We start from the raw sequence: 15,199 nt of genomic DNA, 5'->3' as shown, positions 1-15,199 counted from the left end.
CTGCGTTCAGTCACTTTGCTTCTAAACGGGCGCGCCAGCCCTCGAGAGCCCCAGCACGCCGCGCTGGCAGCTTTCCAGCGCCCTACGTACTTAAAAGAGCGTGTATATTTGCCCTAAAATATGGTGTAATATTGGCTTTCTCAAAAACTCCGTAAGATGGGGAAGCTGCTCATTAGTGATGGCGTTTAGTTGAAGGCCGCGGGTAATTTTTTTTCACCCTGCGCTTGTAGCGATGGGAAGGGCAGAGGAGAAAGGATACTAGCTCTTAATTTGGGGGCTGTAAACTTGCTCGCGAGCGTTGCCTTGGGGTTAATGCTGGCAAAAGGATGGTGAGTAAATACGGGCATGTGGTGTAATGCTGGAGGACAGAAACGTGGCATGAGAAGCAAGGTAGTTTGTACGTAATTAACCCATCTGTAATTATAATGCAAGACCATACTCGCTGGGTCTTCCTATCGTCCCTTTTCTTGTATAATACGGGTCATTTTTGTTGTTGCTTGAACCCAGGACTAACTGATGCTCCTACAGCATCTGCACCAGCTCCCCGGCTGCTGCCGCTCCGGATGCTCTAGCAGTAATGAATTCAAAGCCCTGAAATTGTTGCTATAATCTGTGTCTTCAGGCAATTTGCTCCACCTACTTGGCTCTAGCTGTCCTCGGCGCTCGCAGCATCGATTCGTAGCTTTTTTCCTCTTCAAAACTCCCATTAGCTTTGCTGGGTTCAGGGCTTCAGCCTTTAATTTTTACAGCCGAGCGTCGTCTCAGCGGAAGTCTGGCAAGTTGTGGGTTTTGTGGTGTGTTTATGTTCTGGTTTCTGGGTTTAGGTTGCTTTGTTTCATGTCAGGATTTCTAATATTATCTTTTGGAAGAAATATTTAGGCTTGCGATAGAAAAGGTTGAAGCAGATATTCCTTCAAACTCTCCGTCTCCCACTCGGCGCATGGGTTGATTGATTTTTGACAACGGGAGTTTTAGCTCATTTTCATGACGGGCCGCTGAGTCGCTGCTATTTCTCCTGCAGCCTCGCTGGAGTTGACAACTCCAGGGGTGGAAATGAGGGAAAACACAGAGATTTTTCTTTTTTTGGGTGGGCATTAATGAAAGCGGTCAGGTAAAATAGACGGATGAAGTGAATTATTCAGATGTGAAGTTTGAGGGCGATACGAGCGATTTAAGTCATGGTTTCTGTCTGTGCTTGGAGTTTTGTGCATGGGTCAGGTGAAGTCTGGTGGCAACGGCAGGTCTCCTGAATGATGGATGGTCTTCTCCATCATTCTGCTCCCCAGCACCGTTGGAAACCCATCACCTCGACAGCAAAGGGTTTCAGCGTACGAATGCACACAAAGCTAAAGAACTTGGCGGAGAAGAGGACGTAGTAATCGGCAAAATTATTTTGGTTCTGCTCTTTGAAATCATCCCGTGTTCTGGCAATGAGAGGGGTAGCGTCACGTGGAAGACGGGCTCCGGGTCTCTTTGTGGTTGAACTTCTGGCTCGTGGTGTCCCCAGGGGACGCTGGTTTTCCTGCCGGAGGAGGAAACTTCCCTTTTATCGTTTCCAGAAACCTCCTCTGCGCAAAAGTTCCCCTGAACGCCTCTGACCGCCTCTCTCGTGCTTGCAGAAAAGCACCGGAGTGCCAAGTCCATCGAGGTGCTCGCAGGTAACTGGGTTGTCTCATAATACTGGGATTTATGAGTCCTTTCGGCTGCCACCGTTTTCGCATAGAGTTTCCGAAGTTTAAGGTTTTTTTTTCAATTTCTGAAGCGGCTGCCGATGAGGGTGGTTGGGAAATGCAGCTGCGGTGGGTCAGTGTCGCTGCTGCATCCTCCCGTTGCTGACACGTTAAGGCACACAGTGATGCGACAGCAAATTTAATTTTAATCTGATGGGTCATTCTCATTCCTTGACGCTGATTCATTATTACATTAAAAAAAAAAAAAAAAGGGCAAAAAAAAAAAAAAATCCCCTTGACTCAAAAGGTAAAGCTTAAAATAACTTTCCGTTTGGAGTCAATCATTAAATGCTGCAAATTACATCTCTCAAAAGAATTTAAATACTTGCGAAGCGTATTTCCTTTAGGGAATTAGACGTAATGACTTCTTTTATTGTCCATGAGCTATCATATAAACCAGTTGGCGGTTTATATCTTTCCTGTAGTGGGGTTACTATATATAAAGTTGGCTTTCCTTCTACAGTGTCTGCTAACTTGCTAATTTAAGAGCCTGGATTAACAGCGTTCATAAAAAAAAAAAAAAAAATCACAATTTTCCCAAATGCAAGCCATATGGTAGATCTTTTTTTTTTTCGCTATGTATTCTTGCCTTTGGAAGGCAGTGGCTTCTAAAAGGTCAATTTATTGCACGCTGAAAGACTTCGGCGTATTAATATATATTATGTTCTTGCAGCTTGCTGGGTAGTGTTAAAAGGAAATGGAACTGCTTTAAGGATTCACTCAACTCCATGAAGTTCAGGCGGTTTTGCTGAATAATTTATCTGGCCAGTAATGACACGAGCCTGCTGAAAAGTCTTCTGGGTACCGTCTAGCCCGGCTGGCACCTTGCTTGCTTCTATATTTTGGGTGTCAGCTCGAAAAGGGTTGGGTGGCTGCCTCTTAAACCACGCGCAGAGATTTAAAAAGTCGTATTACAAATCGTCAGCTTTTGAAGTTGCGTGTTTTCGCTCGAGCGTGATCCTGCGATGATGTGGGGGTAAAGAGAGCTGGAGGCTGTTAACTTTGTCAGCAGAGAAGCGGTGCCTGCGTCGCGATGGATTATCTTCACGGCAGTCGGAGAGTTATAAACCAAAGCGCTCGGTGTGACCTGAAGCAATTGGCCGTTGGGTTTATGGAGATGTTGGTGGACGTGACGCAGCCTGACCTTCCGTTTCCCTTTCCTAAGGGCAAAATCGTGTTTATTTTACTCCGGTCCCATGCTCTGTGCTCAGTCTAGGCTGTTCTGGTGACCCTGCCCTTCTTCATTTTACAGCCAGGAATCTTGTTCAGGCAAAATCATCTCGGACTAGATAGAAAGAAGAAATTTTTTTATGATACGAGTGGCGAGACGCGGGCCCAGGTTGCCCGGAGAGGCGGGGGATGCCCCGTCCCTGGGAACGTTCAAGGCCAGGCTGGACGGGGCTCTGGGCAACCTGATCTGGTGGAAGATGGCCCTGTCACGGCGGGGGGTGGGCGAGGTGGCCTTGGAAGGTCCCTCCCCACCCAAACCGTTCTGTGGTTCTATGAAAATTTGAGGTCTTTGGACCTTTGTTGAGGTTTGATGTCCAGCATCCAAGAGCAGTAGCTCCCTCTAAGCTCTGGACGTGTCTCTGCGCACACGAGGTGTAAACCATCCATGCAACCTGCGGCACCAGAGCCGGCGCTTTCTGGGCACTTCAGGTTCATGGTTACGTCTCTTCCAGAAATGCAAATCCTGGACAGAAATAGAGCGACCGGCTGAACGAGCGGTGCTGCACCCTGCTTTCCTCCTTGTTTCTGCTAGACAGCCTTCACGCTTCATGATAAACCGTGCTGTTATTAGTTTCTAGTGTGGATGGTTTAGGAACTGACTTGATTTCTTTCTCGTGTGATGGTGACCACTGTTGATACCTTCCCATCCAGGCAAGAACTGGGATCTGAGCGCAGCCCTGAGTGACTTTGAACAGCTAAGGCAAGTGCATGCCGGCAACCTACCCCATTCCTTCAACGAAGGACGCAACTATAAACCCCCCGAAAAAGAGGCAGCCCGTCCCGGGCGACCGCCGCTCCAGCGGCAGGATGATATCGTGCAAGGTCAGTGTCGCCTGGTGGCTTCCAGATAGCCGAGTCACAAAAATGATACGGATCAATTAAATCTTTCTTTCTGCTGCCTGAAATATTTCTATGCTGGAGCAATCCAGCCGCTTGCAACCAAAAAAATACTAGCTGAAGGCAGCGATTTAATAATTGTTTCTGCGAGGTTTGCCGCTTCTGCACCGTTCAGGAGTTTTTTCATCTTCCTTTTATTCTCAGAAAAACGCCTGTCTCGAGGCATTTCCCACGCCAGCTCGACCATTGTCTCCCTGGCCCGTTCCCACGTCTCCAGCAACGGCAGCAGCGAACATCTGCTGGAGATGCCCATCTGCACCTTCCAGCTGCCCGACCTCACCGTGTACACCGAGGACTTCCGCAGCTTCATCGAGCGAGACCTCATCGAGCAGTCGATGCTGGTGGCACTGGAGCAGGCCGGTGAGTGCTTTTTTTAATGCTAATAGTGAGCGCGGCGCTGGCAGTTTTGCAGCGGTACCAACGGGAGCGAGCCTGAGGCTGCAGAGAAGCGAGCGCATTGCAAGGGCGCGTATCTGATAGGTATTATTTCATCCCTTTTTATAGCGTGGTGCAAGAGTTGAGTAAGAATCTGCTTCGCTTTGCCTGCAGACACTGAATGTAAATAAATTGTGGGTGTCGTCATCGCTCATGCAGCTGAATGGTAACGCTCAAAAAAAAAAAAAAGTTGCATTATCTCACCCCCTGAGCTTCCCTGTGCCCTGCGCCATCCCGTCAGCCTTGCTGAGAGAAGGGGGGGGGAAAGAAATTCCTGCATAACACAAACAGTAGCTCATCACCGCTGACAAATATTAGAAGCGATTACGAGCACTTTAGATTGACGGTGCGTTTTATATGCTGCTTCAACGCAGGAGAACTCGTCTGCTGGCTTTCTGTTTGCCCGGGGAGGAACCACCTTTTGAGTGCGGATGGATTTGTGTTCCAACATGCTGTTTTCCTCCTGAATAGTTGCTAGGTGATTGGTAAATAAGATTTAGCTGGTGAATGAATGGGACCTCCGTGCTGGCAGAGAAAACCTAATACGTGTTACCAGGACAGCTTACGTGGGGTGGGGGGCAGAAGGACCCCAGGCAAGATCTCAGGAGCCTTTACACCTCTCCTTTGTTTCTGTCCCCCACGCACGTACCTGGAAAACTATTCCTTCAGAGATAACGCGTATTCTTAACGTCAAATTTTAGCCCTCTCCTGCTCGAGTGTTCCTGTAATAAGTATTCTCATGTTTTGGAAATGAACACTTGAGCCAAGCGATCTCGTTACGGCAGCGTTGCTGTTTGTCGATGGCGAAGCTGTCGCGTCCGATGCAAATAAAACATACTGATGGGCGCCCGAGCGGGGCCGGGGGGTATTGGATTGCTGTGTTTCAGCACAAACTCTGGGCGAGGGAACTAGAGGCGGCTGTGCTTTTTCATCCGTGTGCCGGGGCTGCTTCCTGGTGTGCCGAGACGATGTTAACGTGAAGTAATTGATTTTTAGACTGGAAGACTAAAGCGTATCTGCATTATGTATGTGGGTTTGTTATAAATGGGTGTTTATCTTTAATAAAGGGCTGTACTGCCTATATAAAATATTCCAAGCCTAATTCGAAGTAGGGTTTTGAGCGTGGTGCCGTGATCTACGGTGACTCCCGTTATTAATTTAGTATGTGCTGTCCTTAGGGGATTAAGCAAATATTTTATAGACCAATAAACGTTCAGATGCTCTTCTCCTTCTATCCAGAGATCCCTTTACACCACTGTGGGCAGAGTAAGCGCACTTTAAAGCGGCCGTAAATTGTAATGACATCCTCTTGGAAAGCTTTTAACGTGCTCAGAGTTGTATGAAAAGGTCTTGGTGGAGCTGAAGGTTTGGCCCTTGCCTCAACCTTAGCGTTCTTTGTTACAAACCTAAATGGATTAAGCCTTGCCCTATATTTTGAAGGCACAGAGTGGTTTTTCTCATTGCGCACATGGAGGAGCAGTCGGCCGTGCCTTGCCCAAGGCTATTGAAAAAAAAAAAAATCGGGAAGAACTGAAAGAAACCCCTGGGTTTGACGTCTTTGCCTTGGCTCTGAGGTCGGGCTTTCTCCCCGGCGTCAGGGACACGGTGCCAAGCACACCTTCAAAAGTCCCCCAGCGTATTGGCAAGAAACCTCCTGCTTCGCGCTTCAGACTAATATTAAAGAAACATCTGTAGGTGGACTATTAAAAACTGCTGAGTCGAGAGATCAGCGTGCTCGCTTTGCTGCGGGACTGGCGTCGAAGGAATGGCAAACGGGTTCCTCGTTCTTGGGGCGTAAACGTCCCGCGTCTCAGAGTGGGCAATCAAAGAAATGGGTGCCTTGGTAATGCATCACCCGGGTTTTGAGAAGCTTTCCAGCCTGGGTTTAGCCTGTGCGTGAGCAGCGGCACGTGTGTACGCGTACCCCCTCTGTCTTACCTACCTGGCATCCGACTTGCAAATATTTTCGCCCGTAAGTCATTGGCTGGACTGGTTCCCTTAGCAGGAGAGACGAGCTCACGTCTGGGTCCGCCTTGCTTCAAAGGGCAGATGAAACGTTCTCAGAAGTTGGGTGCTGGGCTCTGCCGGCTCTCTTCCTGCCGGATCGCTGCCTGCGGCGCAGGACCGCTGCTGCAGTGCCTTCGGCCCCTCCGCTGTCATCCTCAGCAACGAGACCGGGAGGCTGAGCCTGTGCTACTGAGGGAGGTGTCCCCAACGGCCGGGAGGAGGACGACCAAGCTCTCGGCGAGATGCGTGCTGCCGTGGGTTGCATCGTTTCGGCAGGCAGAGCGATAGCAGGGTTGGTTGGAAGCCTTTGATTCCCAGCCTTCCCAAAACACGGGAAAAAGAAGCTACCGATGTGTAAATGCACTGGAACGAGCTCTTGTCGCTGCTACATCCCGAAACAGAAATGTTTTCTGCAGGTATGGTTTTCATCAGAGGTGGGCTCTGGATTAGATAAGGAGACTGCAGATGAATTATCTCATTTTAGATAAATGAAATGAGCTTGCTTCAGCGTAGATGCCATTTTTTCCAGCTGCTCTTCTCTTTTGGTCTCTGGTTTTTTTTTTTTTTTTAACCCCCGTTAGGTGGTGATCCTGCTCCTTCACCTCCGCCGGTGATTCAGCAGGGGGGAAAAATCCCCAGTGGTCTGGAGTCACTGCACGGAGGTCGTGGTGGGTGTTCGTGTTGGATCCGTCACGTCAGCCCAAGGAGCACGAGGCCGAGTCACCGCTGGGAACGCTACCTTCGTCACGCAGAGAGGATGGACTTGTAATTACGGCGCTGGATTCCCTGGTAGCCTTAGGGGAGCCATTTGGTTTTGCAATGAGTCAAGCCTCATCTTGGGGCTGGGAGGAGCACCCTCTTCGTTCCTTCCTATTGCCGTGACCTATTTAGATGGTTCCTGTTAGAAGAAACGATGGTATTTTACCAAACGCGCACCTTTGTGCGCAGGTTCCTGATCTCTGCTGGGACAAACAGATGTTCTGTAGCAAAACTGGACCCCGTAAGAGTCATGGTGCTGGATGCAGAGGAAGCCTCTTGATGCTGGTGGACTTCTTCAGGTGTCCAGAAGAGCTGTCGCCGACCTCGCCACTTGAGCGATGATCGCAGGAAGATCCCTCGTGCTCTTGAATCCAGTTAGCTTTCTTGTAGAGCTTTCAGGGCTTGTTCCTAATAACTGCGTGCAGAGAAATATGTTGTTTTAAATACTTCCAGGGGGCCTCTCGGCCTTTCCACCGCCTTGACGGGAGCAAAACATTCAGAGAAAGGTTTGGGGAATGCGGTTTCTTTCGAGATGACTTCTCTTGCGTAACTGGAAATCTGTACAAATTACTCTGCCTGCCTCGCCGGGGATGTGCGCAGCACGGCGTGACCACACGCTGCGAAGAGAAATGCTTCCCCAAGGTGTGTCCACTCCGAATCGGACCTGACTTGGCTCGACGAGAGGTTGCGCAACCTCCGAAGTGCCGACCCAGAGATGCCAACTCCCCTGACTCCCCCGGCTGTTGAAAAGAGCAGCGAATTCTCCAGGAGCGACGTGAAATGAATTAAAAAAAAAAAAAACAAACCCCAAAAAAAGCAGCTCAGCGCTGCCTACAGTAGCGTTACATTTTGGTGAGCTTTTGTGAGACGCTGTTTTGCTGCTTGGTTTGCTCCTCTGGCCCCGTGCCACTTGGCGCAGGCTTGCGACTTCGCCGTGCCAGGAGCTATATTGAGTGAAAATAGCCGGCTTTTCCGCGCGGAGCTATTGTCCCGAGGCTGTGTACTAAACACTTTTCAACTCCGACGGGTTCCTTTCCCGACGCGAGAAAAGAAATTACCCGCCTGGCGTTGCAGTTAGCTCTGCATTTTTTTGTTTTCCTGTGTTTATCGGTGTTTAAAAACAAGTTTTCGGCATTTAGCTCTTCTACAGCTGCTGTTGCTGAGGTCGTGCAAACAATTTCAAGAAATCCTGTGTTTGAGAGCCGGAGTCCCTGGCAGGGACCGTGCTCGGGAGCAGGGAGAGGTTCGTTAGAAATGCTGGGAAAGGGCTGGTTTTCTGCAAGAGCAATTTAAATGCGACTCGTTGGAAGCCTGAACGGCGTCTACCAGCCAAAAAACTGCCCGTTGCACGGGATCCGCTGCAGAAAAGCTACCGGAAAAAGTCGCAGCCAAGGGAGGCAGCGCCTGTTTTTGAGGGCGTAGCAGAGCGAGACGCAGGCTGGGTTGTAAGTTCAAAGTCCTAATTCAGCCCAGCTTCGTTTCCTTGGTAAATGTTTACCCTCCAGTCGCACTGCACTTGACTGCAGCGTGTACGTTAATTTTTTCCTAAGGTTCTATTTTTAGGTGCTCTCGACTTGAATTACTACAAGTGCCTTATATTACCGAAAAGCTGCTATTTTTAAATGGCGTAAAGCACTGTCAGGTTGCATTTGCGTTGGTAAAGCCGCTGGGATCAGCAAAAGTTCCCGAGTATTGTACCTAAACCAGCGAAAAGATGACTGATGGGAGATGGTTTAAGGAGGAGTGATTTGGTTAGGAGAAGAAACGAAAAGCAGTTATTAACGGGGAAAGTCGTTGGGCACCGTTTGTGACGGGCACTTAAGGAGGTGTTTTGAGCCTGATGGTTTTTTGGGTTTTGAAATAAGTAGGGTGGGGGGAGAAATGGATAGGAGGAGAACGCTGGTCTGGGTTAAAATCCTGGCTGGGCTGGCTCCTCTTTCCAGCTTTAATTCTAATTTCTATGACCTTAAGTTCAGCCTGGGCGTTTCCCTGCATCCCCGTGAAGTGTTGCAACTCCCATCTCCCCTTTCTGTTGCTTTATTACCGTCTTGACTCCTTCCTTCCTCCAGCCATGGGATGGGTCTAGAACTGCTCATCTCTTCGGGTGTTCCCCTGCAGATTAAGCAGGTTTCCATCCTCGGCGGTGTTTTTTGAGGGGATGAACGCACGCGCCAGTCCCACGCAGTGTAACGGGCCCCGTTTTCACGCTCTCGAATATTCCCACAGGTCGTCTGAACTGGTGGGCGAACGTGGATCCCAGCTGCCAAAGGCTGCTTCCCCTGGCCACCACGGGTGATGGGAACTGCCTGCTCCATGCTGCTTCCCTGGGTAAGGGCTTGGCTTAATTCACGGCAGGTGAAATAACGAGCTGGTTGACTTCAGACCTGGTAACGTGCATCGTCCCGGTGCCGCCTTCCTTCTCGGGCTGAGGCTGGGGAAGCGGCTGTGCTGGGAGGAGAGCCCAGGACCATCCTTGGGGAGCAGGACCAAGCGTTTCCCGTCCATTCCCACGGGAAACCGGGATGCTGCTGCTCATCCCGGCCGCCGCAGCAGTAGGTGTGCGAGCGGTCGCGATGCTCGGGCTCCGCAGAAGCGGAGCCGGTCGAAGGAAACAGGCTGCCAGTAGCTTGTGTACTTCTAAAATACCTCTCCCCGTCCATTTGGCAAGCTTCCCCCTTTTCCTGAAGAAAACGTGAAATAACAGAGCCGCCCCTTCCCTCCTCTCGCACGTTGAAGTTTCGAGGTTTGACTTCATCTTGTCAAGTGTGATCGTAGTAAATTTTCTGAGGTTTCCAGGCTTTTAAATCCCCGGGGTTGTGCGTTTCCTTCATATTTGTATTTCAGACACGGCGAAACCACAGTCTCATTTAACCCGGTCTCGTTTTCCCATCAGACATTGGTGTAAAGGAACGTGTGATTTTTGTGAAAAAATACTTTTCTGTATCTCTGAGGTGCCTTAGAGTTGAAAGCAGAGGTGGCAGCGTCTCCATTTAGCTGCATGAAAACTTGCTGCAGGTGGAAAACGCAGGCTTTGAACCAGGAATTTTGTTACTTGGATTGAGAAACTTGCATTTCTCTGCCTCGCTTTCCCAGTCGACCCGCTTCCCCTGGTTCGTGGCAGGTTGTAGGACCTCGGCAGATGGATGGAGCGATGCCAGCTGCTGCTAATCCTCTGCTGCTGTTTCTTTTTTTTCCTCCGTGCAGGTATGTGGGGTTTCCACGATAGAGATCTCATGCTTCGCAAATCCCTTTACACCTTGATGGATAAAGGCGTGGAAAGGGAAGCCCTGAAGCGGAGGTGGCGTTGGCAGCAAACGCAGCAGAACAAGGAGGTAGGAACCAGACCGAACGCCGTCCTCTTTGCGGAGGGGCAAGTCTTGATAAAATATCCCGTGGGTCTGGGAGGTGCTTCCTATCGTGATAAAGTCTGTCTTGAATTTTGGGCAACTCCCTGGCTGGCGGTACTTGGCTGTGCCACCGTGAGACATATCCTTCAGTCTAAACTATGGCAAAATTATCTTTGTTACGAGGTAGGAAAATTCTTTATTAGAACCCTGTTATGCCCGGTATGGATGGGAAAACAAACGTCACCTTCAGGCGTTTTAAGATCCAGCAGGATGCGATGGCCGCGCTGGGCTTTTAAGAGAAAAGCAACGCTGTGGCGTAGCTCTCTCCAGCGACGAAGCTCAGCGAGACGCGCCTCGGTCGAAGCGTTGGAGCAAACTCCTCCGCCAAAAAAGGCAATCCATGAACTTGCCGCATTAAAGGCTTTTCAGCGCTGTGACGCAGGCCCCCCCCCGAAAGCAGGGACCTGACTTTGTCAAGGTGGGAAGTTGCCGGCCGTCCTCACGCGGTGAGAGACGGCCCCTCCGCGTCGAGGTGTTTTTGCAAACAGGGTAATCTTTTGTTTCCACCTGACGCTGAAGGATGTTGTTTACTCTCCAGCTTCCTTTTTATTTTTGGAAGGGCACAAAGATTTCTATCTTGACAGTTTGAGAAAATACGTATTTCCCTGTTTGAAACAGAGTCGTTAATAAATAATTGGAGGGTTTACTGCTATTAAAAGCACGCTTTTACGCATCTCCTTAAAGTGCGTGCTCCGGAACTAGCCGCCAACAAAGTACTGCGACTTGCAGATCTTAAAAGGACTTGGAAACGCTCACGGGTGGGTTGCGGTGGTGCCGTGCCCTGGTCGTAGTCCTCGGCACAAGCCGAAGGATCTTGGCAGTAGGTGTGGGGTGTAGGTGGTGCAACGGCCCAGGAATTGCAGGTACCGCTGAAGCAGTTGGCTGGAAGTCGAGGATTATGAGCTCCTCCTTTCCAAATAAGCTCTGAAAGAAGCAGCCCAGGGTGATGGATGTCGCTCTGAATTTCACAACCCGCCCTGGGTGCAATACTCTCCTCCCGTGCTTTGCTTCGCAAGCTTTAGATCAGCAATGGAAGAATTGGTGTTGACGACTTAACCGGGAGCGGAGACGCTTAATTAATACCTTACAGAGCAAAGTGGAGAGCTGAACGTGCCATCGGTTACTTCTGGGGCACGGCCTGAAGGTTTTCTTGGCAGCTTTGAGGACTTAGGATGTTGTGTTTGGGTGCTGGAGCTCCGATTACGGAGCCGGGGAGAGGAGGAGGAGGGTAAGGCTGCTGCCCTTCCCATCGCGTTTCTCAGCTTATGACCTTAAATACAGCAGGCTTGAGCTTAGCTTTTTGCACGGTCTTGTGTTTTGAGATATTTCTCCCTTTCCTCGGGACGAGGATGGCTTCTGATGCCTTTCAATTCTGGGGCTGTGTTGGGAGCTATTTGAAAAGCATCTGTGTTAAGGAGAAAAGGTGCAATTCCCGAATCTAAGACTCGGTGCCGGCTTTATAAAGTAGGGTGGTTGTACCAAAGGCAGCGTGTTCTGTAGAGGGACGGCAGATGGCTTCAGAGCATCTCGAGGAGAGGGCTGTGCCCTGCGCGGGTTTCCCTTGCGGTGCCCTCGGTGGAGCGCCGTTTCGGACTGCGACGTCTCGCGTCGCACGTGGGTGCGATTGCGGAACGGACCTTTTGCAATCCTAGTGTAAGGAAATGTGAGTAACCCGTAGGTTCGCCGTGTGTCGAAATCCCAAAGCAATACTCGAATTGAATATTTCTGGATGCTACGGTGTCTTTCGTCGTTTTTTTGAAGGAAAATAAATTCTGAAGGCAAACCTGTATTTTAGCCAGTCCAATTATCTGTCTCTTGGTAATGGGTTATGTCACAGAATCGTATAGGTTGGAAAAGACCTTCAAGATCATCGAGTCCAACCGGTAACCCAGCACTGCCAAGTCCACCATTACACCCTGTCCCTCAGCACCACATCTACCCGGCTTTTAAATACCCCCAGGGACAGGGACTCCACCACTTCCCCGGGCAGCCCGTGCCAGTGCTGGACAACCCTTTCGGTGAAGAAATTTTTCCTAATATCCAGTCTAAACCTCCCCTGGCACAACTTGAGGTCATCTTTAATACTGGAAGGATTTAGTGTAAGAGTAAAGGTTTCCTCTCGTTCTGTGGGTTGAAATGTTTCCTTCCACCTGCAAAAAGGCAAACTTTTGTTTCAGGCAGATTCTCTCCCTGGCTGGCTTGAGAACAGGGATTTGGAAATGTGCGCTTTTTTGCATAATATATTGATTATTTTTGCATAAATCCATAGAGAAAAGTTGTGGCTGCGCGTATAAAACTATACTGAAGAGATGGGAAAATAATTACTTTGAAGATTTTGGGGGTTTATTTGCCATTTTTCCAGTCTGGTCTCGTTTACACCGAAGAGGAGTGGCAGAAGGAGTGGAACGAGCTGATCAAGCTGGCGTCCAGCGAGCCTCGCGTGCACTACGGCACCAACGGGGGCGGCTGCGGAGGGTACGTGGAGGGGACTGAATTAAAACGTAATAAATCTAGGCGTAAACCACAGCGAACGTCTTCCTCCAATGTACAGCGCGGGTTAATTCTCAAGGGCAGGTCGAGGGACAAGGCTGGGCATTGCTGCTTTGGCCCAGCTTGTGGGGTTTTAAGGGGAAGGAGGAAGGATGACGAGGGACGACGAGAGGTCCATAAAGCATCAGGGGAAATGATTTAAATGCGACGTGACCCCTTTTGGGGGGTTAACGCACACATTGAACAGAAAGCTAGTCTTTTTCTCACGTTCGTTGTGTTGATGGCTCTGAAATGAGAGTAATAAACAGAAGCTGAGGATTTCTGCGGTGCTTGCTCTGTATTTCAAGGGCGTTTTATCGCCGCAGCCATCCCAAACAAACACCACTTTTGAGGCTCTTTAGATAAGAGCCTCCCAGAAGTGCAGACAGCAGTGTGGTATTTCCTGGATACAGCCCTCGTCTTCGAATAGGACATTTTTTGGGATCTACATCTAAAATCTCAAATTAGAGCTGAGATCCAACTTAATGCCGTTAATATGATCCGCCTCTACCTGACCACCTATAAAGACCCCTTCCTGGTTTTAAAAGCAATGATTAAACACGCAAGGAGCGCAAATTATTGTCTTTCTCATTTCCCAAAGCGTTGAAAGCTCGGAAGAGCCGGTGTACGAGAGCCTGGAGGAGTTTCACGTCTTCGTCCTCGCCCACGTGTTGAAGAGACCGATAGTGGTGGTGGCAGACACGATGCTGCGGGACTCGGGGGGAGAAGGTAAGAATTGCACTCTCTTTGAAAAGCCTTCGTGAGTCGTGCGTGCTCAAACTGTGCGTTTCCTCTCTGCTGCACGTTTTCACGGGGTCTTTTTGCTCAGCGAAGCTGGATCTGGAATCGGAGAGCAGAGCCCGGGGTGCGCTGAACTGCTGCAGGGTGCTGGGGGTGATTCCCACGGGGGGCGAGACGCGTGCGGCTCAGCATCGCAGTCTGGACTTTTGCTGTTTCTAAGAGCGTCCGTGTGATGGGTTTATTTTTTTTCTACCTCTTTTGTCCCCACACGTGTGTGTAGAGGTGGGAAATTCCGTTCCCTGCGTGTCGTATTTTCCACTAGCAGACTTAATTTCCTGTCAGAAAAGATTAATCAATTACCATCATTCTGCGTGCAAATTTGAAGTTGTCTTGTGGAGGAGTGAAGAAGGGGGTTTTTTTATAGTAAAATACAGGTTCGTTTTGCAACTGTGTTCCTCCTGATGTAAAATAGACGTCTATTTTGGGTTGTGGGTTTTTTTTTAGTGTCCCTCGAGCTGACAGATAATTGCAGGTGAAACCTTGAATGAAGCAAAGAGCTTGTTCTGGAGCAGTTTCAGTATAAACAGCTCTTAACTCTTTAACCTGTTATGAGAACTGACCGCCCCGATTTCTTTCCAGCCTTTGCCCCTATTCCTTTTGGAGGGATCTATCTTCCTCTGGAAGTCCCAGCCAACAAATGCCATCGTTCTCCGTTGGTACTGGCTTATGACCAAGCCCATTTTTCTGCCCTGGTATCCATGGAGCAGAAGGAACCCACAAAAGATCAAGGTAGGTGATAAACACGATTTATGTCAATACGGCATTGAGGGCAGCCCTGCGGAGGAGGACTTGGGGGTACCGGTGGGTGAAAAGCTGGGCATGAGCTGGCGATGGGCACCGGCAGCCCAGCAAGCCAACCGTGTCCTGGGCTGCATCACCAGCAGCGTGGCCAGCAGGGCGAGGGAGGGGATTCTGCCCCTCGACCCCGCTCCGGTGAGACCCCCCCGGGGCGCTGCGTCCAGCTCGGGGGTCCTCAGCACAGGAGAGACGTGGACCTGTGGGAGCGGGTCCAGAGGAGGGACACGAAAATGGTCTGAGGGCTGGAACAGCTCTGCTGTGAGGAGGGGCTGGGAGAGCTGGGGGGGTTCAGCCTGGAGAAGAGAAGGCTCCGGGGAGACCTTACTGCTCCTTTCGGTGCTTATAAGATGGGGACGGACTTTTTAGTAGCGATAGGAGAAGGGGTGATGGTTTTAAACTAAAAGAGGGGAGATTCAGGCGAGATTTAAGGAGGAAATTGTTTGCGCTGAGGCTGGTGAGACGCTGGCCCAGGTTGCCCGGAGAGGCGGGGGATGCCCCGTCCCTGGGAACGTTCAAGGCCAGGCTGGACGGGGCTCTGGGCAACCTGATCTGGTGGAAGATGGCCCTGTCACGGCGGGGGGTGGGCGAGGTGGCCTTGGAAGGTCC

At 50.2% G+C, this 15,199-nt stretch overlaps 1 protein-coding gene across 4 annotated transcripts in view; it reads left to right on the top strand.

Annotated features, from left to right (window-relative positions):
* OTUD7B (OTU deubiquitinase 7B) overlaps positions 1-15,199 on the top strand; it is a 38,135-nt gene that overhangs the window by 15,892 nt on the left and 7,044 nt on the right. For all 4 annotated transcript variants that reach the window (XR_012778813.1, XR_012778812.1, XM_075525230.1 and 1 more), the window contains exons 3-9: positions 3,612-3,782; positions 4,002-4,217; positions 9,285-9,386; positions 10,263-10,390; positions 12,828-12,940; positions 13,596-13,723; positions 14,375-14,524. Coding sequence is in view for 2 of the 4 variants with exons in the window: in XM_075525230.1 (XP_075381345.1) it covers positions 3,612-3,782; positions 4,002-4,217; positions 9,285-9,386; positions 10,263-10,390; positions 12,828-12,940; positions 13,596-13,723; positions 14,375-14,524 (1,008 nt within the window). In the remaining 2 variants the exon portion in view is untranslated. The remainder of the gene's footprint in view (positions 1-3,611; positions 3,783-4,001; positions 4,218-9,284; positions 9,387-10,262; positions 10,391-12,827; positions 12,941-13,595; positions 13,724-14,374; positions 14,525-15,199) is intronic.

The sequence above is a fragment of the Mycteria americana genome, chromosome 25 (genome assembly GCF_035582795.1).
Source record: "Mycteria americana isolate JAX WOST 10 ecotype Jacksonville Zoo and Gardens chromosome 25, USCA_MyAme_1.0, whole genome shotgun sequence".
Lineage (NCBI taxonomy): Eukaryota > Metazoa > Chordata > Aves > Ciconiiformes > Ciconiidae > Mycteria > Mycteria americana.
Note: the sequence above shows the minus strand (reverse complement) of the source record. Positions and strands in the feature narration are given on the sequence as shown.